At 43.8% G+C, this 17087-nt stretch overlaps 1 protein-coding gene across 3 annotated transcripts; it reads right to left on the minus strand.

Annotated features, from left to right (window-relative positions):
- Window positions 1–266: 266 nt before the first annotated feature.
- Window positions 267–16975, minus strand: mypn (myopalladin). 3 transcript variants are annotated; one of them, XM_068726318.1, is made up of 20 exons: window positions 16877–16975; window positions 14398–15477; window positions 10459–10634; window positions 10311–10362; window positions 9768–10206; window positions 9596–9670; window positions 9374–9515; window positions 7989–8105; window positions 7141–7900; window positions 5444–6535; window positions 5231–5363; window positions 4583–4660; window positions 3246–3467; window positions 3002–3151; window positions 2838–2917; window positions 2488–2614; window positions 2199–2406; window positions 1914–2079; window positions 1662–1795; window positions 267–1570 (listed from the first exon to the last, which is right to left on the minus strand). In XM_068726318.1, the coding sequence occupies exons 2-20, from the start codon at window positions 15474–15476 to the stop codon at window positions 1392–1394; spliced, it is 5409 nt and encodes a 1802-aa protein (XP_068582419.1). In that variant the 5' UTR covers window position 15477; window positions 16877–16975; the 3' UTR covers window positions 267–1391. The 3 variants fall into 3 exon arrangements, with proteins under 3 accessions (XP_068582419.1, XP_068582427.1, XP_068582435.1); XM_068726326.1 differs by lacking the exon at window positions 4583–4660; XM_068726334.1 differs by lacking the exons at window positions 7141–7900; window positions 7989–8105; window positions 9374–9515; ... (4 more) ...; window positions 14398–15477; window positions 16877–16975 and adding an exon at window positions 6965–7016.
- Between the last annotated feature and the right edge of the window lie 112 nt (window positions 16976–17087).

The following is a 17087-nucleotide window of genomic DNA, read 5'->3' on the forward strand; positions in this document are numbered from 1 at the left end:
CATTGATGAAAGTTTATTTTTATTTTTTGGAAATCCTTTATTGTGTGTGTAACTCAGCTGGAAGAGTTCTTGGTAATAGCAAAAAGGTACGTGTCTGTGACATAACACCTCCTCCCCCATCTTTGAAATCAAAATTCTGTCCCTGCATTAACCTCTATGTAAAAAGGGAAGAAATGAGACAACTTCACCTGCTCAAATTTCAGGTGCTTTCTAAGCAGCATGCAGAATTATACCCACCCGTTCCAGCAAAGTAAACATATCACTCATTTGAATAAATATAACTTTATTCTGAGAGGGACAAAACTATTTTACAAAGTGCAACTTTACATCAGTTGAGTATGTGCTTTTCTTCAATATATTTTTTAACCGACTTTGATAGAAGTTCAATTATAACCTCAGTGTGACTTGTTGGCGTCATTTCAAAGCAAAGCCAACAGTCTGTCTTACCACAAAACAAGAGCTTTTAGTCTCACCTGACTCATTCCTCTGGTAATGCATCTCCAACTGTAGATACGATCGAGATAAATCGTTGTCCATATAAAGAAAAAAATGAATTAAATCACCTGAAGGCAAAACATACTTGAAGAAATATTTTGTGTTTCAACTAGTAACCATGAATGAGAGCCACCTGACAGCATATTATTACTATTACTATGACAGCAGACACAGTGTGTATACAATATTGCATCATCATTAACCATTGGCATGCATGCACATGAAAAAAAAAACATGGTGCAAAAATATGAACCAGTGATGAACATCAAGAAATGATCTAGGTAAATGTAGAAAGAATCCCACCTTGCTGGAGCCATTTAAATAAACTGCTCTAAATGGCACATTCAAATGTCTATTTATATACTCTAAACTACCTGTGATTAAATAAGTTTATATTTATAGAAATTTCATATAAACTTTAAAAGAAACTATTACTACCAGTTCAGGTTTATATTATTTGCAATACAAATAAGCAGTGCTTGTACTACTTTGAGAATAGAACTAACAATTAAGTACAGCTGTTCACCAACATTCAGCAACACCCTCACTATTGTAGCTAAATATGATGTACAAAACAAACGTGAGTCATTCAAACCTGTCAGAGAAACACTATTCAACCCCACTGTAGGCTCATGAGCTAAGACTTTGCAAATCTGTTTTTCTGTATGTGAAACACATCTTTCATATGACTTGAGTAAATAGGAATGGTGACAAACCCACTATCAGTGCTGATAGCTTTAACACAGTAATTCATTGCCATTCTACTCTGAGTGTATCACTTCAAAATGCATCACACAAATCACATGGCAATCTGCCCGTCATTCTCCTTTTAGCCCTCCGCGGTTTTCGACCCCAGCGTGTGCTGGGAGAACTCTGAGGGTCGCCATGCTGCAGTGTCACAGCTCCTCACTCTCCAGCATGGCCTCAGGAGGGAAGCTGGAGAACAGGATGGGGTTGGTGTCTGACGTAGGGAAAGTCGACTTGATGTCGAGGCCCTGGCCCGTCAGAGCTGCGTAGCGGCTGCCCGTACGCGGAGCCTTTTTCATGGGTGCAGGGATGCTCTGATGCCACTGAGCTAAAGGCGCAGCAGATAGCTAGTATTACTACCAAAATGAGGCACATTTCTTAATAAAGCTGATAGTTACACAGCTGTGCAGAATATTCACCGTAGATATCAAGCCTGCAGGTGCAGGATACAATTCCAGCCTCGTTTTTTGCCGACACTGTGTACCAGCCAGCATCGTCTTTTGTTGTTGGCTGGATGAGGAGACACACATATCCGGTTGCATCCTGGGTCATGCTGAAATAAACAGATCATGGAGAATTCATTCTAGTTCCAATAGAGATCTTTGAAACCATTAAGTTGCAATACACGGTACTAAAACAGCTACACAGAGAGGCTCAGAAAACCTACTGACCTGATTCTGTCCTTAGTTTTAGGAATGGTGTCATTGTCCTTCTTCCAGAAGATGACGGGAGGAGGCATGCCCATCACCCGGCACTCCAACCTGACTGGGGTCCCATTAGGAATACCCATGTTCTGCAGCTTCTCCACAAACTGGGGAGGGTGCTTCATCTCTTTCTCTGAAGTGGACATGACTTAGATTACAGGGATTTCCAAACAGGGCATGGGACATCACACTATTCAACTGACTTGTGTATGAGCAATTCATTCCTTTTCATTGAGCGCATCCAGTCCTTACCCACAACTTTGAGCTCGAGACTAAAAGAGCTCTGCCCTGCTTTGTTGCTGGCGATGCACGTGTATGTGCCGGCGTCATTCTGTGTCAGGGGATCAATGACCAGAGAATGGATGCCATTCTCCCGCACCAACATCTTGTGGTAAAGGTCTGGATAGATTGGCCTCCCGTTGACCAACCACATGAGCTCTGGGTTGGGGAGGCCGCTCACCTGTAGGACAAAAAAACGTGGAAAGTAAAATAATGCAAAAATTCAATATTTTTGTAGTACGCACCAGGACCGGCTGCCTACCTTACAGTCTAGTCTACATAGTCTTCCTTCATGAGCCAGCATGTCCCCTGGAGGCTGGTGGAAGTGAGGCCGAAAAAATTGCTCCTGGGTTTGCTCACCTTCCACTTCCTGTATGCGGGCTCGCACCCTGAAAAACGCAAACAGAGCATGTTGTGGGGCATGAATACACGCTTTGACGTTAACCCACGTTGGTCTTTATCGTGATGTATGTTAGCACTTCATTTTAGATACACACAATCACAAAATATCACTATTGTCAGGGAGGAAAGTCAATAATTGTCTGGTCCCTCATGCTGCAGAGGGCTTCTTCTTACCTCTGCAGACCACACTGCACACTCAGTCCTGCTCACCTCTGAGAGTGAATAGGCGTCAGTTGGTTTCGGGGAGGTCCCGTTTGGACTATCAAATGACCCGAGCAGCTTATTCGTCCCTGATGGTCATTAAATATCAAATATCAGATTTTGCAGCTGGTGAGAAGGCGTTGACAGTATGAACAGGAAGTGTGAGGTATCACCTGTGGATTAGCTGCCATGATGGTGTAGTTGCCGTCGTCGTCATTGGTCGTGGACTCTATATGTAGAGCGCAGGTCCCATCCCCCTCTCTTATCTTCTTGTAATGGGTTTTCTTTCTCAAGATCTGCTTGCCATCCTTGAACCAGTAAACCTGATGAGAGACACACATGTCAAGGATACATTTGAGGGATTAAAAGGGACAAGAGCATGCTGTCATTCGTGCAGCACAGTTTTTGACCTCTCACCTTTGGAAAAGGGATTCCCACTACTTTACATGAAAAAGTGACAGGCACGCCTTCCATGGCTCTGAAGTTCTTCAGTTTCTTGTCAAATATGGGCGCGATGCATCTTCCTGTAGGGACGTCATCGTGCTGCACCTCATCGTCCGACTCCTCCACCGGCGTCCGCTCCAAGCGGAATTCGATCTCGCTCATTAGTCTCTGCTCGAAATTGGACACTTTGTACGCCTGGAAAAGTAAATCCACCACATAAAAGTAATTGCAACAGTCAACGTTTGCATTACATCTGTCTCGGACATGGAAGCTTTACACACTGCAACAAATGCTCTTGGAGAGGTATGCAACAATCAGGAACATGAGATAGCGTGCATCTATTAACATGTAGCATCCGTGGTATTAAAAGTAACAATATATAACTCAAATCTCTAAACAAAAACGTATTCTTGTCACTTTAAGCCTATTGATGATTATCATGCAGTGGCATGGCATCTGTCTGGCGGTATCATTCCTGGTTGGTAAAACAAAATAGGGCTGAAGGTTAAACAGAGTACAGAGGAAGATGAACTCGAGAGGTGAACTGCAGAGTTGAAAGACAAAACTAGCAGGAGATCGTTAAAGAGTGTAAAATGAAAGGGCAATATGCAGGTTTGTGAGTCAAGGTTGGTTTTTGTTTTAAAAAAGTGAACTATGTCATGTTGGCCTTTTGGTAAAATCTGAAATGCAAACAGAGGAAAGGGGCTGCACGCTTCAGTGGGGAAAATGTAAAATGAGTTAACTGAAAACTGGAGAATACAGCACTACACAACAGTAGAGTCCTTCCATTTCATTGGCTTAATGAATGCAGGCAGTGTTGGGGAAGCTTCTTTGAAAGCAAAGCTTTGCAAGCTACCACTACACAAAGGTGAAAGGTCAAGTGTGTGTTGGTGGAAAGAAAAAGGGTCAGGACAGATCAAAGGGTTTTTAGTTACACTAGAGAAGCAATTGTTCAATAAAGCAAAAGAAATCATGAATTTCCTCTCATGAAAGCAAACATCTCTACAGTTGATATCTCCAAAACTAGGCAACTCACACCAAAACAATCTAAGTTGATAAATAGCACTACAGTTGAGAGGGAAAATATGTATTTTTGATTTTGGGGTGAACTGTCCCTTTAAACTACTACGTAGTTCATCACTCCCCAACACTGAATGCAAGTTATATATTAGTACAGAAGCTGGAATGCTTGATTAGAGATATTAACCATGATATTTAGACAATGACGTTTCTTAATCTCGGTCTGAGACATTTTAATAACCCATACAGCCTCGAGCAAACCAGTGCTTGGGACGGGAAGATCCTTGTACCTCATCATAGTTAATGACAGTAGCAGGAATGTTTGGTCCAAGGGGTCTGCTCGCTGTTTTCCCCTCATTACTCAGCTTCTATGAGAGGATAGGGATGGATGAAGACACACATACTCTACACACAAACATATAGGCCTACTGATGGAATAACACACAAGCTAATTGTTAATAGCGTGCGTACGTTGTTACGCTACGTGGACACACAACAATGAATAACTGGGGAGGGAATGATGGCTGATGCTCTGTTGAATTGAAGCGAGTTCCTCATTGCCTCTGAGTCAATGTGAGCGATTTTATGTCCCTTTATCATTTTACATTTTAAGATATCTGTCTTTTATTATCTTTTTAAATATGAATCTCAAAATGAATTCAGAAGTAGAAACCTGGAGACAAGTGAGAATACAGCACAGTCATTGGTTAATATACAGTAACTACGTAACTTCATTCCTAAAAGCTTAAAAAAGTTGTTGTCAACAAACATTTATAAACATTTATGAGCAAGAGCTGAAATCCACTTTCTATTTAAAGATAGTTCGAAGAAAATATTATATTATGCATTATTATATGCATTCACCTCCAGATCACTGTCATTGAAGCAGTCAAAAAAGGAGAAATCAAAATCAAGCAGAGCTGGAGACTACTTAGTACCTGTTGATGTACGAAATGTGGAGTATCGTCTTTAAATCGAAGCCTTTTCTCAATATCTTGGAGAAGAATTTCTTTGCTTTCGTGGATGTCTTCAATCGACGGGAGGCGCATCTTTGGTACGGTCTTTTTTAGCCTGAGAAGACAGAAGGAAAAAGTTTATTCTAGCATATTCACCAATCTCATGAGCATCGTAGGCTGTCAGAGAGGGCGTACCCTAAAGGAGCTCCCTTGGGCAGGCCCATTGAGTTGGTGGGCTGACTCGGGGTCAGGGACGGCAGGACGGAGCTCAGGAACGCCACTGGGTTTTGAATGGGGCTTGGGGTGGAGCTGCTGGACGTGGGAGAGGAGGCCTGGGGAGGCGACTGGGCTCTCATGGCGAACAGGCTGTTTAGGAATGCCGCCGACACCGGTAAGGGTGAGGACACGAGGGAGGGAGGGCTGGTGGGAGACTTGAGCACCCTCGTGGGGAAGATCCTGGGTGGCGGGGAGAATGGTGGGAGTGTAGGGGAACTGGCTGCAGAGGAGTTGAGCTCAGCGGCCAGCTCTTGGAGCAGAGGGACCGGTGATTCTGTCGGAGAAGGACTCCTGACTGGTGAGAAGGCCTGAGCAGCTATGAACTCTTTTGGCCGGGTGTAGTTGAAGGTGTGGGAGGTGGCGGTGAGGTTCATGAGGGAGGCGTGGGTGCTTCTCAGTAGCGGAGCAGGAGATGTGATCTGCTGTAAGGCTGAGGCTGGGCCTGTAAGGGCTGTACTAAGCTTTGGTGCAGGAGGAGGGTAAAATTGGGGCGTAGGTGCAGTTCTGGCAAGAGCTGCAGGGGAGAGGTTGAGGTGGGAGGCATGGATGGTGTTCATCTGGGTTACAGGAGCTATACTGAAAGGGGGGGCTGTTTTCAGCTGTGGGGCAGGTGGAGGAGAGGTCACCAGGGACGATGTCTTTAGCTGAGGAATTGAAGGAGAGAAGCTCAAAGCAGAAGTGTTGAGAAAAGGTGAAAAGGTGGTGTTGAGTGCTGGAGCAGAGCTCAGAGAGGGAGGAGGGGGAGCGGTGGTCAGCGGAGGTGCAGAGTGGGGCGTCTGCTGCGGGGGCGACGTGGTGTTGAGGATGGGCTGGAAAGGTGGCGGATGGGGTTCACTCTGCATTCTGGGGGACCACAGCGGACCTTCACTGGAGCTTCGGATCTCGGGCTGGATCTGGATCTGTAATTGGCTGTGGGACTGAGGCTGGGTGGGGGTTTGGGTCTCAGGTTCTGTCTCCTGCTGCTGCTCCATGAGGACCTGGTTGTGCAGCAGCTGGAGCTGGACTGGGTCCCTGTTGATCAAAGCAAAACTAAAATAAAAAGAACTACCAAAAAATGACACTATACATGGTGAAAATGAGAGCGGCTCAGTGCACTGCTCTCATAAATTAAGTCCGCGCTGTAAACCCCAGCAGGAACGAGCCAAAGTCAGCATGAAGAATACTCTGCCCTTGTATGGGCTACCAACAAGTAGTCTACAAACAAAACACCGTCCAAGCTCTTTCAGCTTTCAGCTTCCATTCTAAACAGAAGGCTCTCTTTGTTTTTTTTATCAAATTGCTACAATGTTTTAAAAATGAAACAATACAGAACAAATTGTCATACTTATCTTTGTGTTTTAAGCAAAATCAGCAGTAAACAGCTCATCAAAGCATAAAAGATTTCAATTATAGCATTATCAGAAATATTAGATGAACATAAATACATAGAGGTGCACTCACAAATAGAAAATGCCATCCTTTGTTTTAGAAAGCTGGAAAGTCCACATTTGAAGTCTGCATGCATTCAATTGTGAATTGCAACTGACTACAGCTGCTAGTTAAGCTAGAGGAGGAGGAACCTCCCACCGAAATGAGACCCATGTGCTTATACTTGTTTTTTTATTTGCTCTACTCACAGTTTGGGTTTAGCCAGCACTGGTGGTGGTTCTTTGTTGACTGACATGGAGTCATCGTCAAACTGACTGGATGAGTCACTCTGTTCATCCTCCTCATCCTCAGGCAGTCTGAAGTGCACACGCAGGCCGACTCTGGGGCCGGTGCGTGAGTCTTTGTGGTTCGTCTGGACGCCTGTCTTTAGGCAGGAGTTCGGAGGGGGATCAGGGAGGGGCACCACAATGAGGCTCCCATTCTGATGGTTTGGGGTCCCCTTGAGTTTGGGGCTCGTGTCAGGCGATGTCACCGAAGGTGGGGACACTTCCTGCTCAGCTGAAGTCTCAACTGCAAATTGAGAAGTGAAGGGTTTTGGGTATGAGAGCACCTGTGGTTCTGGACGTGGTCCACTGGGCCCAGGAGGGTTCTGGTGGAGAAAGGGAGGATCTAGGTTTGGGGTGCTGGTGCTGCGAGAGCTGAGGCAGGAGCCGCTGTTCAGGCTGGAGGGTTCCAGACTGTGTAGACTGGTGCGGAAGGGGTCTGGACGCAACATGCTGGAGCCATGGGGGTCAAGGCGGAGGGTGCTGGTGCTCAAGGGGTCCAGACGTAAGGTGCTAGAGACGAGCGGGTCTAGGCGAATGGTGCTGGAGTGGGGCTTGATGCTGTTGGTCACAGTAACCTCTGGTTGAGGGATTACAGTGGGAGCTGATGAAGGTTCTTGAATTTGATTGGTCTTCACCGTCAAACTGCTAAAAGGCCTCACATGGTTGCTGTTGCTGCCATTGCCTGATGAGAATCAGACAGATACATATCAGTATTTTCAATGCTCTTTCATAAGAATACATGATAGCTATAAGTGAAACAGGAGGGTTACCTTTGACCCTTAGAGTCGCAGCGCTGGACACGGTTCCATAGTTGTTGCTTGCTGTGCAAGTAAACATCCCTGAATCTTCAGGAAAGACCTCAGCAATGACCAGAGTGCATATTCCCTCTTGAAGTAAAAAATAAAAAAAGAAGTGATACTCACATTATCAAGTTGTTGTGGTATAACTGCATTATATTAACTTCTCAACTAGAGAGTCTTGATAGACTGAGGAAAGATACAGGACTTGTGTTTCAGATGCCCAGCAGTGATGTTTCTCTGTGTCACTGGGGCTGAGAGTCTATCTGCAGCTAAAGCAGGTTGAAGTGGTTTGACACAGGATGAGAGACTACCTTATATGGTCCAGGGGGGAAAATCAGCCCTGGCTTATGTACAGAAGAACAGCAGCAGCCTTCGCCACGGACTATAAACACTTGAGCAGATTAATATGTACACACTGCAGCATCTTATACAGATAGGCTGCTGCTGTGGTGCAGTCAACAGTTCAATTTAATATGTACCTGATTCAGCTGGAGATCTGGGCTCTGAAACGGAAACAAGCACCAACATCTCTATGAAACTGTGATAAACGTTATGGTTTAAGAATATGTAGCACTTCTCTGAGAGTCATTATTATCACTGATCACATTCCACAATCAGTTGATGCAAGATGACCCTTTATTTGTAATTATTTTAAAATTTTCTCTGAGAAATTCATTTAGTATATTTATGCTGCTGAATTTCACGCTTTAACACTGTATTATGAGATGTTACCATTTACAGTATTTACACAAGATTTCTGCATGTAAACACATTTGTAACCTGAAAATATTTTACAGCAATATCAATATTTTTCAGCGTTTTAGGCTCATTAATAATATTCCCCGGTCCGCATTGGACAGGAATACTTTTTTTTACGATAAAGAACTTTATTTTAATGTCTCACGGCAATATGGATATTCAATGGACATACAGTACACTAACAGCCTTTTAAAGCAAAGTGTAATTATTAAAAATTATTTTTATTAAATAATTAACATTATCAAAATGTGTGGAGGGGGTTTGAACTAAAAGTAATTTCTTTCACTAAATCAGGCAATTTGGAGATTTATGTTTTTATTGTAGCATCACTGTTTTTTATTTTTTGTCTGCATGCCAAGGTTTTTAAGAAACACAAAACTGAGATTACAGAAATATATTAAATTAAATTAAAAAGTTTGAGATGTAATTAAGTCTTTAAATCGTAATTATAAAATTTTTCGAATAACTCCTATTCTTTATGTAACAAGGCATGTCAAATCTGGCACACAATCCGCAGACACAGCACTCTTAAAGATAATTAAATCACATTTGCAAATCTAATAATATGGCAGTAGTGGGGCAGCAGAGGAGCTTACTTTTCTGCAGGATCCTGAAGTCAGGAGAGTCCTCTATGGTTTTTCCCTCTCTGTGCCAGTCCACTCGAGGTGACGGTACCCCTTTCACACGGCACTCTAGCACCACCAGCTGGCCTTCTGACGCAAGGAGGTCCTGCAGGCTCTGGTGGGACAAGACAGTGTGAATGTTTCCTCAAAAAAAGGCGTAAAAGTAGCGGTATAAATTCTGTTGAGAATGACTACCTTTGTGAATACAGGGGCAGCCATGATGGGTTGGCCGTTCAACCCTTGTGGGTAGTTGTGGTTGGAGGTTTGACTCTGAAGATAAAAAAACACACAGAGGACGTGTTAATTAAAATGTACAAAAACAGTCATTGGAGAACAATTATTGTTGGAATTGTTTCAGCTCCTCTACCTCAGGTTGGGTTGTTTGTGTTGGAGCAGATAGAACAGGCAGCACGGACGAGGCCGCTGCGTTCAAAGGCAGTGATGCAGCTATCGATGCAGCTGTCTGCAATGGCAGTGGTGTTGCTGTGACAGATGTTGACACCTCCTGGGCTTCTGAAAGTTCTGTATCACCAGGGGGCAAAGTAGGAAACACCTGCACTGTGGCCTCCTCCTGAGCAGAGAGTGCTGTGGATGCCACAGATGTTTTAGAGGACTCTGGGACTGGAAGAACGGTGGCCGATGTCCATACTGTTAGAAGAGGTTCTGGGATTATTTGGTTAGTTGTTGGAGAGGCGATCTGCTCATCTGGCTCCTCAGTGGCTGCTGCAGGTTGGGATGACGGAGAGTCTTCCCCTTCTGCAGAGAGAGTTTGTCTCGATGGTGGAGGTGAAGATGTCTTCTGCAGCCTTTGAGAATCGCAGAGGGAGGAAAGGAACAGTCTCATTTAGGGAAGATCCACATTAGTTATGTTTTATCAGAGGGTCTCAATGACAATGTGGTAAAAACTCACTGGGCTACATGTTCAAAGTGCTGTTCCCCCTCAGAGTCCGTAGAGGAGGCACCTGTTGGTTTGAACAAACAAGCGCACACAACTCTGTCACTGACAGTGTTTAACCGAACCGTAAAAGCGTCTGTAACAAAAGAACCATAAGAATCACCTTCGACATAGATCTCCGCTGACGTTGAGTCGGTGCCATAGAAATTTGATGCAAAGCAAGAGTAACGTCCGGTGTCTTCCTCGAAGGCCTCTGTGATGATCAGAGAGTGCAGCTCGCCGGCGGTGATGGTCTGAATGTCAGGGCTGTTCTCCAGCTCCTTGCCCTCACAAAACCATCTGTAATTAAGCATACACACCCAAACTGCTCAGTGCAATTCCACATTTCTTCCACTTCCACATTTATATTATAGGATTTTCTGTTATTTTTAAAAGCATGTATGTTGGAGACAATCCTCTTTTGTGTAAATTGCACCCTACGGTTAGCTTTAAAGGTACACTATGGAGTTTTTATGAGTGCGTCTCTCTTTTGTTCGTATTGTACATGAGCAGTGCAGAGGAAGACTGCTATAGGTAAACATGGATGTAAACAATGCCTGATTTGAAGTATAAAATAATTCGGCTTTGCAAATGTTTTATGAGGATGGAATTGCATTCAACACGTTCGTTAGACCTCGAGGTTACACACAGCGTGTTTGGATGAGAAACACTGAATTTATCTGCTTTATATGCTTTAATCAATATTATGCACATTCAATTACTTTAAATAGATAATATCCACTTCTGACCAACATGTATGGAGTGGTGCTGAGTATGACAACGAGACAAGCGTGGTGAGCCTCAGTGCAGTTGGTGGGTAGTGTATGTTTAAATTGAAATTGTTATTGCCATGTTCCCACTGTACGTACAATCTATACTGTAACTTTACTTGAGCTGTTTTCAGAAAGCACTCCACTTTTTTTCCATTTCAGTGATATTGTTATATGAACTAACTATTGATTCAGTTGGACATTCCTACTCTTGCTTTTTTATTTAAAACCATATCTTTTCACAGTTCTCTTTTTCCTTCTATTAACATTCTGACACCATTTCTTTGAGACCAGCACCATGTGATGTCTTTCCCAGTTCCCTAATAGTGCCCCTGGCTTTGTGCCACCCAGCAGAGTTATGCAGACCAAGAGAAAAATGTTTTGATGAGCAAGCCCTATCCCTTTCCCTGTAAGACAAGAAGCATAGCCAGAGTACCAGTTTAGAAGCTGCTCCAATGAACTGTTGATGTTATGAAGATGAGAGTTTAATGAAAAGTGTGGGCACCTAATAGTCAAATCTGGTGTTTTCTTAATTTTTTTTCTGTTGTCTTTATCGATGTGGACAAAGACGAGGGATGACATGCAACAAAGGTCTCTGGTTGGACACAAACCAGGTTATATCAGGTCAGCGTCCTATGGCCAATAATCAGTGTTGTAATCTATAATTTCATGCTGTCAAATCATGAATACATGGGCAGAAATCATGTTAAAATGGGATTTATGACAAGAAAATCATTCTACCTGGCTAACATTACATACCAGGCATTAGTCCTTTTAAGTAGCATCCAGTACATTGGAGTTGCAGTTGGTAACAGTCTATTTATTCATTGTAAAACTATAATAGTAGACCTAGAATATCCTCTGTCCTGACCAGCAACATAATGCAGCAGCCTCTACGTCAAAGCCCATCTATTTCGAGCAGAAGAGCTCTCGGTGCTTTATAAAATCCAGCCAATAAACATACAGGAATGAGGTGATGTGTGACTCGCTGGAAACACGTCATCATGTAATCATAAATCATATCCAGGGCTTTCACCGGGATCATGGATCACATGCAGTACATGAAACACTTTTTTCAAATAACTACGCAGGCAATTACACAATTATGCCAGACGCTCAGGGGTGGGCTGTCAATGTTCTGCCTGTGGCGAGCCATGTCATTTCTAATGAGTAAGGGTCTAAATTGAACGCGTGAGTAGTGGAGAGGCACAGACCCCGCTCGCTGCACCTGTCAGGGCTATTTTCCCTCTGGACTTCAGAACCAGGGAGGAGATTCCCCGTTGGAGCCTGGGAGCTCTGACTGGCTGACCCAATCACATATGCATAATGCTAAACATAGACTCAGTACACACACAATGCTATATACCCTGACACACCAGAGACAGAACACCACTGCAAACGGATGGGAAATACGAACCTGACAACTCTATTTTGACTCATTTGAGTCATAGTTACTAACCCAGTAGCTGCAGGGGGCAGGAGGAACAACATCACACAAGGGTTAATGAACAGAGCTTTATCTTAATAGAATATGTCAAATAAAAGCCAAGCTTGAACACCATGCTGAGGACGTAACCTTTTTTTAAGAGTAGAAACCCCTGAAACAGAACTCAAATCCTCAGACTTGTACGTTTGTCAGACACTGAGACCAAAAACAAACCATATAAAGATGTGGTGAAGCAATAACAGTGTAAATCATCTTACCAAACTCCTCATGCTTCTGTCAAGAGCTCAGACGGTTCCATTATCAGACGCGACTACAGCTCACAGTGCCAGTCCAGTCTAAAAATGGCAGAGAGCTACATTCTCCCCGGACACGTATATGTTGGTGGCTCAACAATGTTCAGTAGGACAAACAAGCCTGTTGCCTCTATATCGTAAAAAACCTCAGCTTCAGTTCAGCTGAAGGCTTTGTTTTCCTGGGAGTGCAGGTCCAGCCAAGGTTTCTTGTTAGTCTTCAAAATGTGCTCTGCTTTACTCTGATACCAACTGAATACAATGAGAGCTGTAAATTTCTCTCCCACTTCGGCCCATTTTAAATGTAGATGTTCTTAATTAGAGTGAGGCCCTCATTAGAATCTGATGGTTTTCTTCTTAAGAACGACAGAGAGACAAATGTGATTCCCCTTTGTCCCAGACATTACCCTGATCACCAGCGAACACACACACACACACACACGCACACGCACACGCACACGCACACACACACACACACACACACACACACACACACACACACACACAAACACACACCATTCAGAATCAGCTGTTGGCTATCATCACACGTCACTTCTGTCTGCTTCTCCCCCGAGAAAGAAACATCATTCATCTCAGCTCACACGTCTAATAATTATTCAACATTATTAAGGACACAATTATTAAGGACACAGACTCCATCTTTAACACAATGTAGACACTAGAGTCTGACTGATACCCATATAGATATTTGAGAGTTAAAAACTCTGATAGCAATAAATTGGCCAATAGATATTTTTTATTATAATTTCCTAATTCTTAAAAAAGAAAGAAAAACTGACCACTTGATTTGATTATTAAACAATATAGACCAAGATATATCCTGAGTGGGACATATTACAGTTAAACGATTTACTCATCAGTGACGGCAATCGAGTAGCAATACTGCGTATAAGTATAGATGGAGTTTATGGAAGTACTCCATTACAAGTTAAAGTCCTGCGTTGAAAATATTACTTAACTAAAAGTATGTAAGTATTATTAGCCAAATGAACTTTAAGTATCACCCTGTGAGCGTTATATTATTATTTATTATTAGATTGGATTACTTTTATTGATGCATTAATGTATTTAATGTTTACTGTTGAAGTTATGTCTAGTTAATTCACTTTTTATAAACCTACTGCTGGGCAGTTACATCTATGAATAAGCATGATATAGTTTTGTAAGCAAAAAGTGAATCACTAAAGTAACTAAAGCCATAAATGCAGTGGATTAAAAAGTGCATTATTTCTACAACAAAGCATATAAAGGAAATATTTTTGGCAAAATACAAATCCCCCAAATTTCTACTAAAGTACAGTACTTGAGTAAATGACTGAGTAAAACTAATATCGTGACACCTCACCCTAAACTCTTGTAACATCTCCTCCAGACAAAACGTTTTGTTTAAAAGGGTCCAGATCCTCCAGTACACTGCAAAACCTCCACTGACACTTTTCAGTGAGACTAATTTTGAAAAAGCATGGAAGCAGAAAGTCTTACTGTATCTTCTTAAAACAGAGAAATAAACCAATATCAGCAATTGTTTGCCTTACCGGACTTCAGGCACAGGGAGTCCTCTAACAATGCAGTCCAATTGGACCTTGCTGCCCTCGGGAACTTCCCTGCTTTTCAGTTTCTGGATGAAGAAAGGAGGCTCACATGGTGGCTCCGCTGGGTATGGACTTTCTGTCAGGGCACAGTTTTCAGCCTCCTGCTCCACCTCCTGGGAAACATGGTCGTACTGTGGCTCCTCAGTAATCCTCCTGTCCTGAAAGTCCACATGCCCAATCCCAGAGTCCAGCTGGGCCTCTGGTTGGTGGCTAACAGCGGGGCTGGGTCTCTCCTTCTCCACCTCCACGGGCATGACAGAGCGCTCCCTGTTGTCTGGGCCGAGGGGATAAACTGTCTCATCGTTCTGGCTCTTGTTCTGGTTCCTACTCCTGTGGGATTTGCACGATCTCGGTCGTACCCGTTTGGAGCTGTTGGCCTTGAAGAGCGAGGAGAGCTCCTCAATGAAGTCCGCCGCCTTGTTGAGGAACTCCTTCTTGGACTGGGTCTCCGGACCATACGGGGCGTTCCTCCCCGCACTGTCAAACTCGTTGAATCCCTCACCGGTGTCCCTCGTGTTCCTGATCATGTTTTCCTGCCGTGCGGACGCTTTGTGCATCTTTCTGTCTGATGTGAATGTTGTGTGTGTTGCTGGCAGTTCTTTGAGTTCAAAGGCTGGCTTGGTGAAGGGCACAGCGGAGGGGGCAGGAGAGGGGCTCGCAACAGATGGGGGTTCAGAGGAAGAGGCTGAGGAGATGTTGGAGGGGGTTAACGGCGGGACAGAGGGCTTGACCTCCGCCCTCTCCTCCCGAAGCTCATGTCCGATGGCCTGGCGGGCCAGGTTCACGCTCTTATCCAGCTCCTCTTGGCTGAGGAAGGCCGAGAGGTCAGGGAATTGGGGATCATTGTGGCCCACAGAATCCTCGGCCTTGCCTTTGAGTGACGCGTAGATCTGAAGGCGCGAGGAGGAAGCGTCCGAGCGGCTCATCTCGCTGTGGCGCTGCTGGGCTCTGGCCTCCGCCAGGTAGCTCTCTCTTAAGAGCTGAGACAGCGACGGTGGCTGGTCAACGTTGTTCTCCTGCATGCTTTGGAAATAATGAAAAGATATTCAGTAACATTCCACACACAAATCAATTCCCAATTTATGTGGAAAAATACTAAATACTACTTTTTCAACACATTAGTGAAAAATAAAGTTAATTGACTGTTCACCATGATGGATGGATGTCTGCAAGTTCATTTTGAGACTGCACTGAAACTGACTGAAACTATCAATCAAGCGAAAATGCACAAATCCCACCTTCTTAAATGTGCAGCTTTTCTTTATTTGCTTTATTAGGATACTACAATCGTTGGGGTTAGGACTGTTTATCAGACCATAAAGCAAACAAGCAAGACGTCCACTTGGGCTCTTCACTATGTTCTCTTATGTTATAGAACAACCCATTTATCAGTTGATTGAGAGACTAATTTGCAGACTAATTGTAAGTGGAAGCCCTAATGAGCAGTAATGTAAAGTATACGCAAGTTGCAGTCAATAGGATGAAATGTGCAGTCTTTTAATTTACCAACGTGTCTAACAGACCTTTACTGACTACAGCAACTAGAGGAGGACATCAACTAAATAATGATAAATAATATATCTGATATATATATATAGTAAAGAGCTAATATGACCTGATATGTACCAAAGATATGATAACAGACATTAATATTCATATTTGACTGCAGTTAAAAGCGGGGGATATGTGGTAAAAATAGTTTTTTTATTTTAGCCTAATTTCAGCCTTCCTCTGGGCTCGACAGGGTATCAGGTTTATGCACTGAAACCAGAACTGGAGGGATACAGACAGGCTTCCACCTCAGGCCAACACTTGTGTGACGTTTAGTCTTTGCACAACTCTTTGACACTAGGCATGAGCAAGTTATTGAATACAGACACGAGATAGGGTACACATATGCTACTGACACTCAAATCAGCGCAATTAGGAGAGGCAGCGATGCCCTTCCAACGGACCTGAAGCTGCAGCTGTTGTGTACATTAATCCTTTGCAAACAGGCTCCAAGCCCACCGAGTCCTATCTAATAATAGCGAGGGGTCAGTTTACACGAAGAAAATCAACACACACAAAAAACAGTACCCCTGCACCCCGTGAGCCCTTGTTACCGTGATTTTGATCAGCCACAACAATCACTGATCAAATGACACAAACGGAACCATAATGATCATAAATGGGACACTGCTGAGCGAGCTGACACACCGTCACAGCCCACGCAGATAAAACGGGGCCCCTGGCCAAACACAGCAACACACATCCAGGCAGGTTAAGATAATCCAAATTAACGTTCAAACAGAAATAGGCTCGAGCCCGTCTGAGACGCAATGACAGAGATGTCCTGAGTCTAAACACGGCATACGAGGCTGATGCCAGAGGACAGACCACAGCACACTGAACAATTAAATTAGGGGGTGGTGTGTTTTACCTTCAGAATGAACCCAGCTGGCCCCTGTGAAGGACTGGTAAATCCTCAGAGTGCACCTGTGATTCCGGTCTTCTGGGGAAATCTTGGACACAGGCAGCTGCCCAGCCTTCCCGAGTTCACCTTGGAGTTTACGGGAAAGTATGGAGCTGAGCAGCTAGGGTAACCTGTCACCAGTACAAGTAGCAACATTTGTCAGTGCAGTAGTCGCAGG

This window comes from Cebidichthys violaceus, unplaced genomic scaffold, assembly GCF_023349555.1.
Source record: "Cebidichthys violaceus isolate CVI_PGR_0920_01 unplaced genomic scaffold, fCebVio1.0.p SCAF_10, whole genome shotgun sequence".
Classification (NCBI taxonomy): domain Eukaryota; kingdom Metazoa; phylum Chordata; class Actinopteri; order Perciformes; family Stichaeidae; genus Cebidichthys; species Cebidichthys violaceus.